The sequence below is a fragment of the Pseudorasbora parva genome, chromosome 3 (assembly GCF_024679245.1).
Source record: "Pseudorasbora parva isolate DD20220531a chromosome 3, ASM2467924v1, whole genome shotgun sequence".
Lineage (NCBI taxonomy): Eukaryota > Metazoa > Chordata > Actinopteri > Cypriniformes > Gobionidae > Pseudorasbora > Pseudorasbora parva.
Window position 1 is genome coordinate 35,175,184 of NC_090174.1, and position 18,930 is coordinate 35,194,113.

At 36.3% G+C, this 18,930-nt stretch overlaps 1 protein-coding gene across 5 annotated transcripts in view; it reads left to right on the top strand.

Annotated features, from left to right (window-relative positions):
* The window catches only part of arhgef28a (Rho guanine nucleotide exchange factor (GEF) 28a), an 87,741-nt gene that overhangs the window by 51,102 nt on the left and 17,709 nt on the right, over positions 1 to 18,930 (top strand). Inside the window, exons 10-32 of one of the 5 annotated variants that reach the window (XM_067438612.1) lie at positions 2,253 to 2,353; positions 2,910 to 3,199; positions 4,082 to 4,277; positions 4,405 to 4,519; positions 6,195 to 6,281; positions 8,404 to 8,446; positions 8,921 to 9,022; positions 9,521 to 9,644; positions 10,639 to 10,774; positions 11,007 to 11,062; positions 11,343 to 11,403; positions 11,537 to 11,666; positions 12,264 to 12,376; positions 12,972 to 13,112; positions 13,216 to 13,466; positions 14,728 to 14,853; positions 14,963 to 15,080; positions 15,259 to 15,510; positions 15,643 to 15,719; positions 16,427 to 16,605; positions 16,759 to 16,850; positions 17,344 to 17,526; positions 18,279 to 18,514. In XM_067438612.1, coding sequence (XP_067294713.1) covers positions 2,253 to 2,353; positions 2,910 to 3,199; positions 4,082 to 4,277; positions 4,405 to 4,519; positions 6,195 to 6,281; positions 8,404 to 8,446; positions 8,921 to 9,022; positions 9,521 to 9,644; positions 10,639 to 10,774; positions 11,007 to 11,062; positions 11,343 to 11,403; positions 11,537 to 11,666; positions 12,264 to 12,376; positions 12,972 to 13,112; positions 13,216 to 13,466; positions 14,728 to 14,853; positions 14,963 to 15,080; positions 15,259 to 15,510; positions 15,643 to 15,719; positions 16,427 to 16,605; positions 16,759 to 16,850; positions 17,344 to 17,526; positions 18,279 to 18,514 — 3,209 coding nt within the window. The remainder of the gene's footprint in view (positions 1 to 2,252; positions 2,354 to 2,909; positions 3,200 to 4,081; positions 4,278 to 4,404; positions 4,520 to 6,194; positions 6,282 to 8,403; positions 8,447 to 8,920; positions 9,023 to 9,520; positions 9,645 to 10,638; positions 10,775 to 11,006; positions 11,063 to 11,342; positions 11,404 to 11,536; positions 11,667 to 12,263; positions 12,377 to 12,971; positions 13,113 to 13,215; positions 13,467 to 14,727; positions 14,854 to 14,962; positions 15,081 to 15,258; positions 15,511 to 15,642; positions 15,720 to 16,426; positions 16,606 to 16,758; positions 16,851 to 17,343; positions 17,527 to 18,278; positions 18,515 to 18,930) is intronic. The other 4 variants (XM_067438613.1, XM_067438615.1, XM_067438614.1 and 1 more) reach the window with 4 other exon arrangements.

An 18,930-nucleotide genomic window follows, 5' to 3' on the forward strand; every position in this document is an offset into this window, starting at 1 on the left:
AAAACAGCTTGACCAAAATAAGTTTTCCTACATGGAGTTATGCAACCCGCTCTAGTTGCACCTCTAGTTACTCTGTTTTCAATAGATTTAAAATGTAATAAAATCAGCCAGAGAAAGAAGAGCTAAACCATACATAATCTTATGAACTAAACAAACATTTTAAATCTTAATGAGGTTTTCGCAGCTAAGCAAGTTATTCTTATATAAAATATGACAATGATGAAAATATTTGTTTTAATCTATAATTTGAGTGCTTGTTTGTATAATAATTCTAATTGTTTTAAAACCATGGACTGTGTATTTTAATAGCTTGTCAAACAATGTGTTATATGAGAAACAATCATAGAGTGAAAATATACTTTTGCAGCCTCATTTTATAAAGAATTTCTAATAATCCAAAATGAACCAAATTCAATTTAACCAGATGTAGCCTGAGGTATTTATATTCTGAAAAAGCTTCCAATCTCTCTCCCAAAATAATAATATCCCGTATAATATATGTCAGCATCATGTCCTTTAGAAAAGAACATAAAAACAGCTTTTGACATTTAATTTCAAGTAAGTCTGATTGAGCCAGGATGTAACTTTCTCCATAACATCTGTCAACTTTTTTGCAACCTCTTCTGCGTTTTTACCATGTGAGAAAATGACTATCGTCAGCATACATTGGGATATTACATAGTTGACACACCATGGGTAAATTAATATACACGCTAAAGAGAATTGGGCCCAAGAATTACCCTTGTGGAACACTAGTTGACTGACATAATGAACTAGATTTAAAATGATAATTTCATCATTTTGAATGGGAAGACAGGTAACATTCTAAATTGAGTAATTTATTCAAAAGGTTATTAAGGTTTACAGTATTAAATGCTTTCTGTAAATCAAGAAATACTGCCCCCTATCACTCCACCACTATCCATTAATGCCTTTACCTTTTCTGTAAAGTAACACATAGCCGTTTCTGTTCTGTGATTTACCCTAAAACCAAATTGCATCAGATGTAATTGGAAATAACTATTATTAAGATGATCAATAATTTGTTTGGCCAGCATTTTTTCAAAAACTTTTGCTATTTTAGGTAGGACACTAATGCCTCTATAATTAAAGTTAAATGAGCATTTTTCTCTAGAAATGTATTATTGGTGTGTTTGTGTGACAATATCAGTGGAAGATTCTGTAATTCAAAGGGATATACTTGTGTAAGTTTGTGTTTCTGCACATACCATACCTGTAAAAATCATTACGAGTGTGTGTGAAAAAAGACTGAATGTCTGTTTCTTCTATTTTCTTCACACACTGCACCACTTTGTCTGCACTGGGACCACAAATTGTGTGTGTGCGTGTGTGCGTGTGTGTGTGTGTGTGCCTAGAAACAATGTATTATTCAGGTTTCTTAGATTAGGATATTTTAATAGCAGATTTGCTTAAATAATTGCTTTTTGTATTCCTCAGTTGTCGCTTTGGATAAAAGTGTCAGCTAAATGAATTAATGTAAATATAGACAAGGTGTTGTGAGAAATTATATACAGTACCATTAAAAAACTTTCTGGTCAATACATTTTTTTTAATGTTTCTGGAAAGAATGTTCACCAAGGAGGCATTTATATAATACAAATCCATAAAACCGTCAAATACTATTATAATTTTATAATTTTGTATTTTAATATGTAATTTATTGTGATAGCAAAGCTGAATTTTCAGCATATTTACTTTAGTCTTCAGTGTCACATGATCCTTCAGAAATCATTCTAATATACTGATTCAACAATGCTCAAGAAACATTTCTTGAAAATAGTACTAATAGTGCTACTTATTTTTATTATTATTTTTGCTATTATTTGTATTTATTTATTATTTCAGGATTATTTGATGAATAGAAAGCGCAAATGAACAGCGTTTATTTGAAATCGGTGAAGTAGAGTAAACTGGGCGAAGGGAAAGTAAATCCCTCCTTTAAAAATGAAACAGAAATGTTAACGGCCGTAAAGAGACCACGCTGTTGTGCTATTTTGTATTTTACTGGTTTCTTCTGCCATCTTGGCATTCATATATTGTCAAAACACATGTGCACACATGCACACAATTTTCCAGAAAACAGAACAAAGGCAGAAGCATGTGAAGTGACAGCTGTTATTTACATTTGCTTTTATTAGCTAACTTTTAAATATCATTGACACTGCATTTCCATCCAGTTGTATTGACACACATGCATCAACTTGACAGTGTTTGTTTTGTTTTTTTGACAGAGAAGTTGGGTTCGTCTCCTGGTTCCTGCACTCCATTTCCCCTTCATTCCTCAGGCGCTGCTGCCGCCAGGCTCTCGGCCATGCTTGGAGGCTCCACTAAGGTCAGACGCCACACATATTGCTGCTCCTACAAATCAGCTCGTTCAGTATGCCAGATCTACAGACACTCGGCTGTTACATTTTTCATCCAAATCCCATCTCCTCCCTTCATTTAGTGCCTTTATCTTTTGATTGATCTCCATGAAAGTCTTGGGGAAAGTCTTTATTTGATCTCGCATATTGTAGCCTGAACTTTAAGCCACAACTCTTTTACTGCCACAAAGTCGTTAGTCGATATATGAGACATCAGGCTTTGCGTTTAAATTCTTCGACCCAGTGATAAAAGAACCATGACTTTGAGTTTGACTATATTAAAGGGATAGTTCACCCCAAAATGGAAAATCTGTCATAATTTGCTTGCCTGTACCATTTTTTTTTTTTTTTGACTTTCACTATGGACAAAAAAAAGTATGTCATACAGGTTTTTTTCCCCCCCAACAACATGAAGGTGAGTAAATTAAGACAGATTTTTCATATTTGTGTGAACTACCCATTTAATTTACTATATTGCCATTGTCATATTATATTGAAATATCTTTGCTTTCTCTTCTGATGTAGGAAAATGACCTCAATATGAAGTACACTGTTACAGGTGTCACAGAGGACAGTTCTGGGACAGATAGTGGCATGTGGCGAATGTCAGATACAGGGGTCTTATCACCAGGGACAATAGATATGCCTTCAGATATCAAAGATGATGAAGGGCAGAGAGGACGGCATCCCGGCTCTCGTTCTTTTTCTCCCACCTCTCCAGCGGGACTAATGCTGGATAGACTCATGCGTGCCACACGACCTGCTGAACAGACCTATAACAACTCAAGCTCACCTACAGAGTCATGTGACTTAAGGTAAGCATACTAACATTGATGTTTCGGAAAGGGAACGCCATTCCAGACCGGAAGTTACTTTTCAGATTTTGATTCAAAATTACCACGGCAAAAAAAAAAAAAAATCTGTATATTAACTTGCACAGATTAATTGTTCACCAATAGACCTGTAATATGTGCTAACAAAGTAAATAAAATCTATTTTAATATCATGAGAACTTTAATAATACAGTTAAAACTTATTTTATAGTATTATAAATGCCACTTTTGATCAGTTCAATGCATCCTTGCTGAATAAAAGTATTAATTCCTTTTTTTTTTTTAAAAGATCGTACCAATCTCAAAATCTTTATACTTCCTAGTGGTTTGAAGTAGCCAAATCAGTCAGATGCCAACATGGACAGGTTGTGTGACATTAGAAAACAACACAACACAAACTAAATTAAATGCAGGTTCATTAACAGCGAGAATTAACATGATAACAATAAATTACTGGCTGATAAGAGCATGAACCTGATAGATCTGATATATTTCAATGCTTGGAAAACATTTTAAGGACATTGTTTTTTTTGTACAGTAACATAAATTTTACTGTATTGGGTCACTACTTGCTTCCTGGAGAACTTCTGCAGTAGAAAGTCTGTGAAACCAGACAGGCTAACAAAAACAAACCAAAGGCAAACTGGCAAAAAGCACAAGAATGTAGTTTTTATGTGCAAGTCTAGAATCAATAAAAATTTTTTTTCCTTCATTAAAAAAATTTGGCCTGTCTGTGAGATATGAGAGTAGCTAGAGTATTTGTACCCCACACAAAATGTATGTACTATTCACAATGTGTAAGTGATGCTAGTCTTACTCATAGTGGTTGTTGAGAATTTTTAGAAGTCCAATCCTCTCTCTAAGCCCGAGTCTGGTGGCCTTGGAAATGGACAGCGAGGAGGATGATGATGACGACATTTTAATGAAGAAGCCCCTCCCTCAGCCACAGCCGGAGCTCAAAAACAGCGCAGATGAGCAGATTATGTTTAGTCCCGCCCCTGTTCTCACCTGCATGCGTTCTCATTCCGCCTCCGCTGCCTGTAGCCCCACTACTGCAAAGGTACCCCACCCATTTTCCCTTACTTATAGTGGGACAGACTAAACAGATGATGATAATTACATTTTTGAGCACTGTGAAATCAGCTGTGTGCAAACTGAGTGAAAATGTTCATTATTTCTTTTCTCAGGATATTGAGCAGGGCATCCGTCTGCGTTCATATTCCTACACTTCCCCTAAAATCAGCCTGCTGCCTCCTCGATTCAGTAGGGATGCCCACCCTCCACCCACTGACCTCAACCAGGGTCAGATCCTCTAACATCTCACATTACCTGCATTAGCTCTGTGTATTGTTCCAATGTTAGCATTTCTCAGGGACAGATAACAGGAAGTCAGGTCCAATGAAAAGAAAAGTTTATAGTAAATCATCACAGAGCATAAACAAGTCTGGTTATACTGAGATTTTTCTATCGCATATCAAGTTTTTGAAAGCATCATCTGTTTCTTCACATTGCTGGAAATGAATGAGCATATAGGTCATAACATCTCTTGTATTTCCTGTCTAGTCTGTTTTAAGCTTGATGAGCTTTTAAGGGATGACTGGATTTGCTAACTCATTTAAAATAAGATTTTTTTTTTTAAAGGAAGATCAAAACACTTTTTATATGTTTATATAGGACCTGTTTGATACTGCAAGTGTATGCAGTGCATATTTATGTCAGCACCACAGATTAAAGTATTCACACTGTGCATTGTGGAGATTGAAGTGGTTTATAGCTACACTTCAGGGTCTGTGTTCTGTTCTGTGTAGATTAATTACCGTTTGGATGTAAATGCCCTCTAAGTTAATTATATTTATTTCATGATCAATAAGATTGTAATTTTTCGGATTTGCACATACACTCCCGACAACAATTTTAGAATTTAGTTAAAAGCAACACTCAATGCATCAACCCAGAAATGACTTGATATTATTTATAGAGCCACAGCTCTGTTATGCTAAAGAAGCACTATCAGTGTAAAAAAGCACAACACAGAGCTGTTACAGTGGTGTTTCTGCTTAAATTATGCACTGCTTATATATGCAGTGTGAAACAGACCTACTTTCTTAGTGTGTTTCATGGAAGCTAAGCTAAAACATACAGTATTTATCTTATGATTTCCTTGGATCAATTTTTTTTATCTCTTTAAAAGGGTAAAACTACAAAATACAGCTTTTGTCTAATGCCCTCAGATGAGTCAGAGATTCTCCCATTAACTACCAGTTTCTGTAGAAGTTAATGCCCCTGAATGTCATTTGGTAGCTTAATCGAGCCTGCTCTGTTTCATTAATCTAAACTAATTTAGTAGATTATTAATGTTTATAGGACATTTCAGATTTTTCCTGTCTGAATATGCCTTTCTGGTTATTAAATCACCATTGGACACCAACATAATAGCTGAATGTACTTTAATAGATTTTACATTTAATCGTGTTGCTAGAAGCATGTTTAGTAGTCACTAACAAAATTGTAGTAAACAGACACACTACTAACAAATATACTCAAAACCAAGTTAGCTGCCTAGCTGGTATAAATGGTTCATAACTGGTAAACCATCTTGGATCAGTAATCAATCTACTACCAGCTTCAGATGGTCAAGTGGGATTTTGGAACATTGTGGTTGGTCGTCAGGCCAATGATGAGTTTGGAACAGCTAATGATCAACTTGGACTACATAGAAAACACTCAACATGTTCGAAAAATTGAGCTGCCAGCTTAAGTTGGATTTTTTTAACAGGCATGTTTGAACATTTGGTTTTGGGACACAGCTAAAATGTGCTGATGTTTGATATTACAAACATCATGAACAGAGGATAAAAGCACCTGTTTTTGGCCGTTTTAGCCATAACATTTCATAACCCTTCATTAAAAACCAGCACTATGTATGTCTAGAGTAGTGGCGGGCTGTAGTGAGTTTCGTGTCCGCTGTGTCCTGTAGATGGCGCCCTCTCCAGCAGCAGTGGCAGCAGGTCTCTCCTACACGCCCTGTCTCTGTCTAAATCTCTGTCTCTGCTCAACCCTGTTAGTAAGTACAGCCTCGCCTGCCCGCCTGTCAGTTACGCCTGCTCGCTACACGCACTAAAAGCACAACGCTTCTGCTGCTGAAATTGCACTGTGACTTTATGTGGGAGAACATGGATATCTAATTTTTTTTGCATAATGTCTCTGGCTGTGTCTGAGTGTTCATTTATTATACTATGTATATAATAGTATTTATTCATATTTTAATTACAATGGGGCAAAAAAGTATTTAGTCAGCCACCAATTGTGCAAGTAATTTTCATCCTAGGTACACTTCAACTATATATTTTTAAAGAAAATATTTGCAAATTATGGTGGAAAATAAGTATTTGGTCAACTACAAAAAAAAGCAAGATTTCTGACTCTCACAGACCCGTAACTTCTTTAAGAGGCTCCTCTGTCTTCCACTTGTTACCTGTATCAATGGCACCTGTTTGTACTTGAGACACCTGTCCACAACCTCAAACAATCAGACTCCAAACTCCACTATGGCCAAGACCAAAGAGCTGTCAAAGGACACCAGAAACAAAATTGTAGACCTACACCAGGCTGGGAAGACTGAATCTGCAATAGATAAACAGCTTGGTGTGAAGAAATCAACTGTGGGAGCAATTATTAGAAAATGGAAGTCATACAAGACCACTGATAATCTCTTTCGATCTGGGGCTCCGATGAAGATTTCACCCCGTATGGTCAAAATGATCACAAGAACAGTGAGCATAAATCCCAGAATCACACAGGGGGACCTAATGAATGATCTGCAGAGAGCTGGGACCAAAGTAGCAAAGGCTACCATCAGTAACACACTACGCCGCCAGGGACTCAAGTCCTGCAGTGCTAGATGTGTCCCCCTGCTTAAGCCAGTACATGTTCAGGCCCATCTGAAGTTTGCTAGAGAGCATTTGGATGATCCAGAAAAGGATTGGGAGAGTGTCTTTTGGTCAGATGAAACCAAAATAGAACTTTTTGGTAAAAACGTAACTTTTCGTGTTTGGAAGAGAAAGAATGCTGAGTGTCACCATATACTGTGAAGCATGGGGGTGGAAACATCTGTGTAAAGGAAAGAATGAATGGGGCCATGTATTATGAGATTTTTAGTAAAAACCTACTTCCATCAGCAAAGGCATTGAAGATGAAACGTGGCTGGGTCTTTCAGCATGACAGCGATCCTAAACACACCGCCCGGGCAACGAAGGAGTGGCTTCGTCAGAAGCATTTCAGGGTCCTGTGCTCTCCAGATCTCAACCCCATAGAAAATCTTTGGAGGGAGTTGAAAACAGCACCAAAACATTACTGCTCTAGAGGAGATCTGCATGGAGGAATGGGCCAAACTACCTGCAACATTGTGTAAAAACCTTGTGGTGACTTACAGAAAATGTTTGACCTCTGTCAATGCCAACAAAGGGTATATAACAGAGTATTGAGATGAACTTTTCTTATTGACCAAATACTTATTTTCACCATAATTTGGTGAGAGATTCCGTCTCACATAGTTGAAGTGTACATATGGTGAACATTACAGGCCTCTCTCATCTTTTTAAGTGGGAGAACTTGCACAATTGGTGGCTGACTACATTTATTTTTGCCCAGCTATAGCTCATATTTCATTTTAGTTAAAGTTTTATTAAATGTATTTGTTTTTGCCATTTGTTTTAGTTTTTAAAAATATTTCTATTTGACTTCATTTTTTTGTTTTAGTAACTTTAGTTCCTCTTATACTCAACCTTATTTTAGGCAAATTTTTGTCTGATACCCTTATTTCCCTGTTATTTACATTTTATTTTATTTTAGCTTTATTTCAATTACTGAAAATAAGAGTTCTAGTTTTAGTCAACAATAATAACACTTTTCTGAGTGTGTGTACAGTATGCGTGAGCTTTCCAAGGCTTTGCTTTGCTCGCTGGTTGTTGGAAGCCAAATAACAACGTCTGTCTGTCTTCACCCTCAAGGGGTTTCATCATTATTTGATAAGATGTTGCTGGAAAGGAAGGATGATGTCATCAATCTTCAGATGAACGTGTTTATAGAATCAGAGGAGGAGAAGACCTTTTTTAAGTTCTCAAAGATGTCATGTAAATGATAAAACCATTTTATTCATATCAACATCCATGTTTTCTTTTCCACAGAACACCGTGCCTGCAGCACATCAGAGCAGCCTCAAGAAAAAAGGTAGATTACCTCTAACAACCTGTCATCTGCCCTGATTCCTCTATTAAGCATTATATATTGTCACTAATCAACTCTCCAGTGTCCATGACTACAAGGTTGCCAGGAGACAGAGTGCTTCCTGTTGTTTTGAATTTTGTTGTGCCTGTTCAAAACCTTTTCAAATAAATGGCTGTAGTTCGAGTTTTTATGTAAATGTATGCAAAAAGATGTAAGTATTTGCTGAGAAAGGTACAGTGTCTGCGTTAAATGCCCCTTGTCTATGGTGAGGGATCTCATATATCCTGATAATCCATATCCGTCAGGTTATTTCCGTGTGGAAATTTTAAATTCCCTGTCTTTCACACTATTTTTTTTTACAGCAAAGCCCAATAGCGCCCTCCAGGGACAGTATGTGTCTGTGCAGACATTAAAATGGAAATGCATGTATCTGCTATGTGTATAAACACTCAAGAGTGCTGTGCTGTACCTCTATAGGGAGTTAAGATTCCGTAGGCGTGCTCAGTCGGCTGATGATGAGACCAGTGCAGAGCTGGCAGACTCCCTCCAACACCTCACCCTCTCCGAATTCCTCAAAGAGTATGTCAATATAGAGTCCCCTAGGCCCAAATCACCAAGTGCACCCGTGGCATGATACTTTTCATAACCTAACCAGAATGCACAATCACCCCCTGGCATGAAATCACGTCTAATGCTTCTTAACGTTAGCGAGATGATGCTGTCACTTCACTGTGTCGACACTAAAATATGTAATAACACTTCTTGTTTGTGAACCTAACCTTGTCCTCGTCTCACATCTCACCTCCCACCACCCACCAGGCAAAGATTTCTAATAAGGAATGTGTAAAATGCAGAGAATGTCCGCACTGCTCAGGTGGTATGTCCTACTTTTGGCACAGAGGGTGATGACTAATTATTAATTTTCCTGTAGCCTGGAAAAGAATGAATGACTTGGCTTGAAACAAATGCATTAATTGAACTACCCAGCCGTTACATCATGGTCTGAGGAGTAAAATGTGTTGTTTGTGATTATGATGCACTTCATGTGATTAATGGACGTGGGCTTGTGTGTTCCAGGATTGAGGAAGAGGAATGGGACAAATATATCATCCCTTCCAAAACAGAGTCAGAAAAATACAAAGTCAGCCGCACTTTCAGTTTCATAAAGAGCCGAATGTATAGCACTCGCAACAAGAACAAGGTAAACATGCAAACATTTATACAGGTAAACATACATACCCGTTCAAAAGGTACACCTTTGTACAGTGCATATTAGTAAAAAGTTAGTAAAATGTACCTTTAATACTTAAAGGTACATATTAGAACCTAAATGGTAAATATTAACCTTAAGGGGTTCTGTCTCAGTGACAGCTTTTGTATTTTTTTTTTTTTTTTTTGTGAGTGCACACTACGGTTCAAAAGTAATTTCTATTTTTCTGTTACAAAAGATTTTGGTTTCAAATGTATATAAATATATGTATTACAGTTTCCACAAAATATTAAGCAGAACTGTTTTCAACAACTGTTTTCTACATCGATAATAAGACAATTCCATTTTGGAATATTAAAATAGGAGTTATTTAAAATTGTTATAATATATCACAATGGTGAAACAAGGACAGTATATTTTTAATATACTGTTTTCATAATTACTATATATTTGCATTTTGCAATATGTGCAATTTATAATATATGCAAATGTATATATTAGCATTAGGCATCTCAAACATCTCTTGTTTAATGTTAAAGGTCACAGAGAAATATAAATATTATTAATCAGTCAATATTATATATATTTTTTAAACAATTACCATCTGTGTTCAAATCTTAAACTTCATTTTCTACAATAATTATTACTTCATACAGTGTTGGTTTTGTTTGGAAACAACTATCCGAGCCTGGTTTTTGCACAAAATGTGCTTTTAATAGCTATTAAGGAAGGATGAAAAAGAGAAGGGGGTAAAGACTTATTAAGCCCAAAGAAACCTTGTGGAGTCTCTTTTAATCATTAAATTTTCGTTTGGCTGTAATTGTTTTACCAGTGACAAACTCTCACGTGGTCTTTTTTAGTCACACAAGCATGTTGCACTTAAACTAACTTCACAAGCAGAAATGGTGTAGAGATTATTGTGTTGTCATGGCAGATGGTGATGAGGACTGTGAGTGATCTGATGGCTCTCCTTTGGTTTTTTAAGGGGAAAGGAAAAGAGAGAGAGGCCAAAGACAAACAGGTCAATGGACACCAGTTCACAGCAGGATCTGTCCTGGGGTCCACACTTTGTGAGATCTGCAGCAAGCCAGCTTCTGGGAAAGAGGTCTTCCACTGCACATGTGAGTTCATTTAAGTAGAAACAAATACGAAAATAAAATAAAAATTATGAAATAACCAAACTGACATTTTCATTCATCTTAAAATATGTATTGTGTTTCTGGCAATAGTACATAATACATTGAAATTAATCCTCCTATCTGTTTTTGTGGTTTGGAAAATTTCTTGGAAATATGCCAATTGATTCAGTAGATGTTTATATATATTGTTTGTTGTTTTGTTCTTTTACCCTAGACTGTGCAGTGAGTGTCCATAAGGGCTGTAAGGACTCATCGACGGCATGCCTAAAGGTGGACTGTGCTTGTGTTTGCACATGTTGTTTTTTTTCTGTTGAACTACATCCAAGCCTGATAGATTGCCTGAGTTTAATATTTAAACCATGTGACACATTTGCCTATGTTTGGTCAGACACAAAGTGCAGAGAATCTGTGATGAGCCCCATTATTACAATACAGACTACTGCCAATCAGTTTAACATAAGAGGAAGTAATGTTAAGTAAAAAAATAAATAAAATAAAAGTATATTAATAATGATAATTATAGCAAGAGTATATTAACTGTCTTTTGCAGAAACCTCAAGACAAATATTCTGTGATGACAGTAAAAAGTAGGACAGCCTCCCTCCCTCAAAGTGAGTTTTAACAGCTTTACAAAGTGCAAGATTATAGCACTCCAATACTATCAACTTATTTAATGGCAAAGTTGGTTTTCACCCATTTACACTTGTCTTTTTTCTGCTCACCTTTTTTCCCTGTCACATTTAGATTTTATAGTGCGTGAAAATTCCTCCTCATCCTCTCAGATACTCACCTCTGCCTCTCTTCCTGTGATGACATCACGAGACTCTACTCCTCCTTGCCCTCTGTCCAGAAGTGTGCCTGCAGTCACAGAAAGGTCCGAAACGCTTACTTTCATGTAATATTCAACCAAAAACTAGTTGGATAAATGAATTGTGAATGTTAATGACACATATGCTGTGATGTGCTTATTCTTATATATACTACAAACCAACTCTGGAAATTATAGGATTTTTCATTTGGATGGGACATTTTATATATATATATATATATATATATATATATATATATATATATATATATATATATATATATATATATATATATATATATATATATATATATAAATAATATTTATATGTATATGTGTTAATATTTGATATATATATTTATATATATATATATATATATATATATATATATATATATATATATAATATTAACACTTAAAAGGTGCATTTTGTCCAAAAACAACAGCAAAATCTTATTTTTAGACTCATTTTACTTTTATCATCCATTTCCTCTGTAAATTGTGCATAATTGCTTCTTCTTGACTTCAGTTGTTCATATATTTCATGTTTGGATGAGCCAAGACAGCATAAGTGGCCAAAGATTGGATTTGTTGAAATAAGTGAGAGTGTTCAAGGCTCCTAATGTTGTAAAAACATTCATTACATTTTTCCATCATGCTTAGTGAGAGCCCAGAAGCAGATAGTGACTCCTTCCCGTGGCGGAACCACAACCAACCAGAGGAGCTCCTCCAAACCATGGAGTCCTCAGCATCCACTGATTCATCTCTCATTGAAGGTAAAACAGCTGGACAGTGATGAAATAATGGGTATTTCATGTTCCTGTTCCAAGCTCAACATATGATTAAGAGACCTTTAAAATCCTCCTATCAATCAATCAATCAATCAACTTTATTTATATAGCGCTTTTACAATCAAGATTGTGTCAAAGCAGCTTCACAGTGTCAAACAGGATAATATTGCGACAAAATTAGATTTGGCTGTACAGTCGTACAGCCAAATCCTATCCAGCCCTTTATTTTTTTTACACTACCGGTCAGATGTTTGGAATAATCTGACAGGTATTAAAGTTTGCTGCTGGTAAAACAATTACAAAATAATAAAAATAATATTTTTTAAATGTTGTTGAAATAAGGCACTAAAGATGCGTTTATCTGATCAAAAATACAGTAAAACAGTAACATTGTGAAATGTTATTACAATTTAAAATAACACAATTTTAAATAAATGTTAAAATGTAATTTATTCCTGTAATGACGACGGCTGAATTTCTATTCCGTATAGAAAAATCCAATAATAATTTATTGGATCCTTTTAATAATTTTGCCTTAACAGCTAAACATAAAGTAAACATTTTGTGTGTCCCACCTCAGATACTGTAGATGCCCCCCTTCAGAATGAGCTGGCGATGAATGCTGTGGATTTAGAGGCAGAGTCGTGGAGCCTCGCGGTGGAGCCCCAGTTCTGTAAGATGCAAGAAAAACGTATCATCAAGAGACAGGATGTCATTTACGGTCAGCTGAAACAGTCTTTCTCATTAAAACATTTTGTGCAGTTGTGTTCTGTTCATAGCTGTTCGTCATTTGAGAGTGTTTTTGTGCTCTTGGTCTTACTCAGAGTTCATGCAGACCGAGCTCCATCACGTTCAGACACTCATGATAATGGCGGAGGTCTTCAGGACGGGAATGCGGGAGGAAGTCGGGCTGGATGCAGACACTATTGGTCGGATTTTCCCCTGCTTAGATGAGCTGCTCCTCCTCCACCGTGACTTTTTGTCAGCGATGAGGGAACGACGGCAGTGCTGCATGCAGCCAAACAGCAACAAGAACTACCTCATCCACCGTGTGGGTGACATTTTTCTGCAACAGGTATATCAATTATAGTAGTCTATGTATTTCTGTGATTACACAATTCAAATTCAAAGGGTCCTGATCAGTTTAACTGGTAACACCCTACAAAAAGGTCCCATTAGTTAATGTTAGTTAACATATTAACTAACATTTACTATAAGCAAACAAACACGTTTGTTAACATTAGTTCTTAATAATATAACTGTTCATTGTTAGTTTGTGTTAGCTCTGGTCCATTAAAAAAATTAATAGATACAACTTTTGGTAACACTTTATTTTAGGGTTCAGTTAACTATTAACTAGTTACTTATTAGCATGCATATTACTAGGATATTGGCTGTTTATTAGTACTTATAAAGCACATATTAATGCCTTATTCTTCATGACCTTATTCTACATCCCTTAATCCTACCCAACACCTAAACTTAAATGCTACAAAAACTACCTTACTAGCTAATAATGAGCAGTAAATTAGGAGTTTATTGAGGCAAAAGTCATAGTTAATACTGAATATGTGTTCCCCATACTAAAGTGTTACCCAACTTTTGATTTTAATAATGTAAAGTTGTAAAAATGTAAACATTTTTAACTAAGTTTGCCCATTAGGAGTGAAGTTAGGCTTCCTTGGCATTTCCTGAGAGATGCAGCAATGCCATTTTAATGAACTGATCCTTGTTTTGAGTCAAATATTTTTAGTTAAGACCATTCACAAAACGGTCTGGAGTGTGTTTGTTGTACAACACCATAACTTGCTGCTTAGCTACCAGAATACAAAACATTGTTGGAGAAACTAAAAAGCTAGTCACAACTGCCTTAAAACCATAGTATTTTTGAAACGCATACATTAATGACTTCACGTAGGTTGTGGAGTAATAACTTCTATTAATTAATTGTTTTGAGATCAAATTAATGTCAGATTGCTGTAAATGGCTTCAGAGGATCACAATATTTAGTTGTGTATTTAGTCACAATATTTAGTTGTATTGCTTTATTTCTAGATGTGTGATTCAGTCACAGTTTCCCTTTACATCATACTCACCCAGGGTTCTTTTTATGTGACTTTTTTTTCTTGACAAATTAAAATACATAGAATGCAACTTGTATTTATATTGAATGACATATATAGATTACAATGCATGCTGGCTTGCTTTTTTTGCTCAAGAGCAAGCCCACCCTCCAAATGTGTGTGTGTAATATGGATGGATGGATGGATGTATGGATGGATAGATAGGCAGGCCACTTAGTACCAATATAAGGTGTGTGTTTGTGTTGATCATAGTTCTCCCGGGAGAATGCAGAGAATATGAAGCAGGTGTATGGGGACTTTTGCAGTCATCACACAGAAGCGGTCAGCTACTTCAAGGAGCTTCAGCAGCAGAACAAGAGATTTCAGCTTTTCATCAAAGTGAGTTCCAAATCCCACAATGACTAAATCAGTCGCATATTGATGTATTATGGATGCTTTCGGCAGCACTGAATTTCAGTTTATCATTCTAATCTTTTTGTTTCCACAGCAACAGAGTAGCAACTCATTGGTAAAGAGGCGAGAAATCCCAGAATGCATTTTGTTAGTAACGCAGCGAATTACGAAATACCCTGTCCTCCTGGAGAGAATACTGCAGTACACAGAGGGTATGTTTCCTCACCTACACACACACACACACACACACACACACACACACACACACACACACACACACACACACACACACACACACACACACACACACACACACACACACACACACGCACACACAATATCACAACCAAACATTTGTTTAGACTCAGTTTCTTTTATTCTTTATTTTAGAGCACACAGAAGAGCATGCTGACCTGTCTTGCGCACTAGTCCTGATCCGAGAGCTGATCTCCGCTGTGGATCAGCGAGTGAGTCAGTACGAGCAGAACCAGAAGTTGAGCGAGGTCCTGGGCCGCATGGAGAACAAGTGCATGACTAAACTGAAGAGCGGTTACACCTTCCGCAAACAGGACATAACCAGCGGCAGGGCTCTGCTGCACCAGGGCCCACTGCTCTGGAAGACAGCCACAGGAAGACTGAAAGGTAGGTCAAATAATTGTTAATTAAAACTGTCACAACACATCACACAGTAGACAATATGTACAGCCATTTGTACTTAATTCTGGCTAAGTAGATGAAAGATCTGATCCACAGACATTATTTGATCATCCACAGATGTTCTGGCGTTTTTGCTGTCTGATTCATTGGTGTTCCTGCAGGAGAAAGATCAGAAATACATCTTTGCTGCTGTGGTGGGTTTCTGTTTTTTATCTGATATTCTGATATATGTTTTTTCATCTCCATAAAGCAAACAATACTATTTAATAGTTGGGGTTTGATACATTTATATATTTTTAAATTTTTGAAAGAAGTCTTGTATACTCACAAAGGCTGCATTTATTTGATCAAAAATATAGTGCGACTGTAATTAATTGCAAAATATTATTGAAATTGTTGAAAACTCTTTTTTTTTTTAATTATTTTTAATTTCAAGCATGATTGCTCCAGTCTTCAGTGTCACATAATCCTTCAGAAACTATTCTTATATGTTGCTCAAGAAACATGCATTATTATTATCAATGATTACAATAATTTTGCCGCTTGATATTTTTGTGGAAACCATGGCACATTTTTTTCAGGATTCTTTGAAAAATATAAAGTACAAAAGAACAGTTATGCTAAATATAAATCTTCTGTAACATTGTAAACTTATTTACTGTTACTTTTGATCTATTTAATGCATCCTTGCGGAATAAAAGAAAAAAATCTTAATAACCCCAAACTTTTGTGCAGTAGAACAACTATTTATATCCAGAGAATATAGTTGATTTAGTCTTCTATTAAGTGTGGACTGCTTGACAGTTGCGTTTTGTGTAAATCTGATTTGATTTGATCTGTTTAATGTAACTGTGTGTGTAAAGTTAGATATGTTATCCTACTCACTTGCTTTGTTTCTCAGGACCAGAAGCCTCCAGTGATCTGTCTGCAGAAGCTGATTGTGCGTGAGGTGGCCAACGAGGAGAGAGGCATGTTTCTGATCAGCGCATCTTCAGCTGGGCCCGAGATGTATGAGGTGCATGCTGCTTCTAAAGATGAACGCAATGCCTGGATGAGACTCATCAGAGAGGCTGTGGAGAGGTGTGTATTGATGAGGAGTGCTGTTCCCATTAACACCATAAGAGGGAACGTCATATTTGTGGAGAAGAATCAATAAAAACAAGAAAAAAATGTTCTCCATCTTTTGTTGTTGTGTGTGATTGTACTAATCTAACATGTATTTGTTTTGCTAAGTTGCCCTGAAGAGGAGGATGAGACTACGAGTGAATCGGAAGAGGAAAAGAGAGTTACGGAAGCAAAGGTCCAAAAGATTCACAGGTTTCAAGGTGATACAAGCCACCAGCTATGCTGATGAACTCAAACAATGTTTATAATAGCTAAAATGTATAATTTGTAATACCTAGATCTATCCATTAGCATCGCCATTCATCTAAATTTTCCTGCAAATCCAGAGTAATGGCCTCTACCAGTTGAGCAATTTGAGATAAATTGTGATCTGACAAATGCTAATTTAGCTTATGAAACTTCAAGAATGCACACAAGCCCTAATTCTCACTGACCTATACTCTCAGTGCATGCATTGATAAGTCTGTTTCTTGCTTTGAGAGCGCTTTAAATTAATCTGTTACTGGGAAAACATCTCATAATATGAAATACATGTTTTTTGTGTGTGTGTTTTTTTAGCTGCTTGCAAAAAGCTATTATTTCTCCAGAATACACAGTTTCTTTCAAATAGTAGTCAATGAGTTTGGTAGTGACATTTGTGTCAGCTAAAGATTATTCTATTTTAAACATGACAACGACCATTTTCTTTCACAGAGTCTCTGTGCGGCCACGATCATCTCATCTGTGCCAATCTGGAGGAGAAGCTACACATCTACGCTGAGCTGTCAGTCATGGCAGGACAACGTGAGGCAGGTCCAGATCCCAGGCTGCTGGTACGGCCCAGCACTGAAGATGTCCCCCAGGCTGGAGTACTGCTCAGCGCTGCTCTTAAAGAAGGTGGGAGTCTGCTGAGAGACACACACATCGATATGTACACTACCATTCAAAAGTTGTGCGGTCAAAACAGTGAGTTCAGTTAAAGAAAGAAAGAGAAAGAAAGAAAGAAACAAAGAAACAAAGAAACAAAGAAGCATTAAACTGATCAAATGTGACAGTAAAGACATTTATATTTTATCAAAAAAATTCTATTTTAAATAAATGCTGTTCTTTTGGACTTTTATTCATCAAAGAATCCAACAGAAATGTATCACAATTTCTACAAAATATTACTCATCAATATTTTCAACATGAGCATAATAAGAAATGTTTTTGAGCATCAAATCACCATATGATTAGAATGATTTCTGAAGGATCATGTGAATAAGTAATGATGCTGAAAAATTACTTTTACAGGAATATCACAGGAATAAATTACATTTAATGTATATATAAAATTTAAAAAAGTCATTTTTAAATTGTAATTATATTTCAAAATATTACTCTTTTACTGTATTTTATGCCTAAATAAAACCCTATATATTTTTATTTATTTATTGTACGTGTACATGCACATATTCCCACGCTGGTAAGACTTTACAATAAGGTTTCATTTGTTAACTACATGTTAATTTTCGTGAAGTTTCACGTTCTTTTAATAATTTTTAACAATACTACAAGGTGTTTTTATGTTATTGAACTACAATACACACAACTGCATGCATAATCTTGACAGTTATTAATATTTCGCTTTCACACTCTCTGTTTATTAGCGGAGAACCTGAGAGCAGCTCTCTCCTCTCACTGTGCTTCTGCTGCCATCCTGTCTGGTCCAGAAGAGCAGACTCAATCTGAGCCCTACGCTCCCTCCTCACCTCTGCCTCCTGAGAACCTGAGCCCACTGACGGACACCCACCAGAGTGAGGAGGAGGAGTGGAGAGCAGAGGAAGGCTTAAAAACACAGGCCTTTAATCACAGCTCAGACACTGATCACAACATGCACCTAAAGGTAAATGTAAACTGGATCATGCTCTTAAACAGCACTTAAACAGCCATTACTTGCACAATGGAATACTACTATAAGATGGATTGCGGTAGTATAATGTCACAGCATGATTGTTAATAGAAATATACTAATGTGGGTAAGACATATTTAATGTTTTCCAGTATTAGTGATTTAAATTGCATCCATGTTCAACATAAGAAGTACAGTCGCCCCACATAAATAATTCACGTTCTTCTTCCACTATCACATCTCATCCTTTATGTTACTAAGTATTAATGAGCTTGAAATAAGAGGAGTCCATTTTACTGCCTCCAGGGTCCCGTTTCATTAAAAATAAAAGCGAAGAATTAGACTTTCATTTTCCGGATCTCTTTTCTGCTGTCGCTGCCGTCTTGTGGCGCACTGCACAGTATGTCATG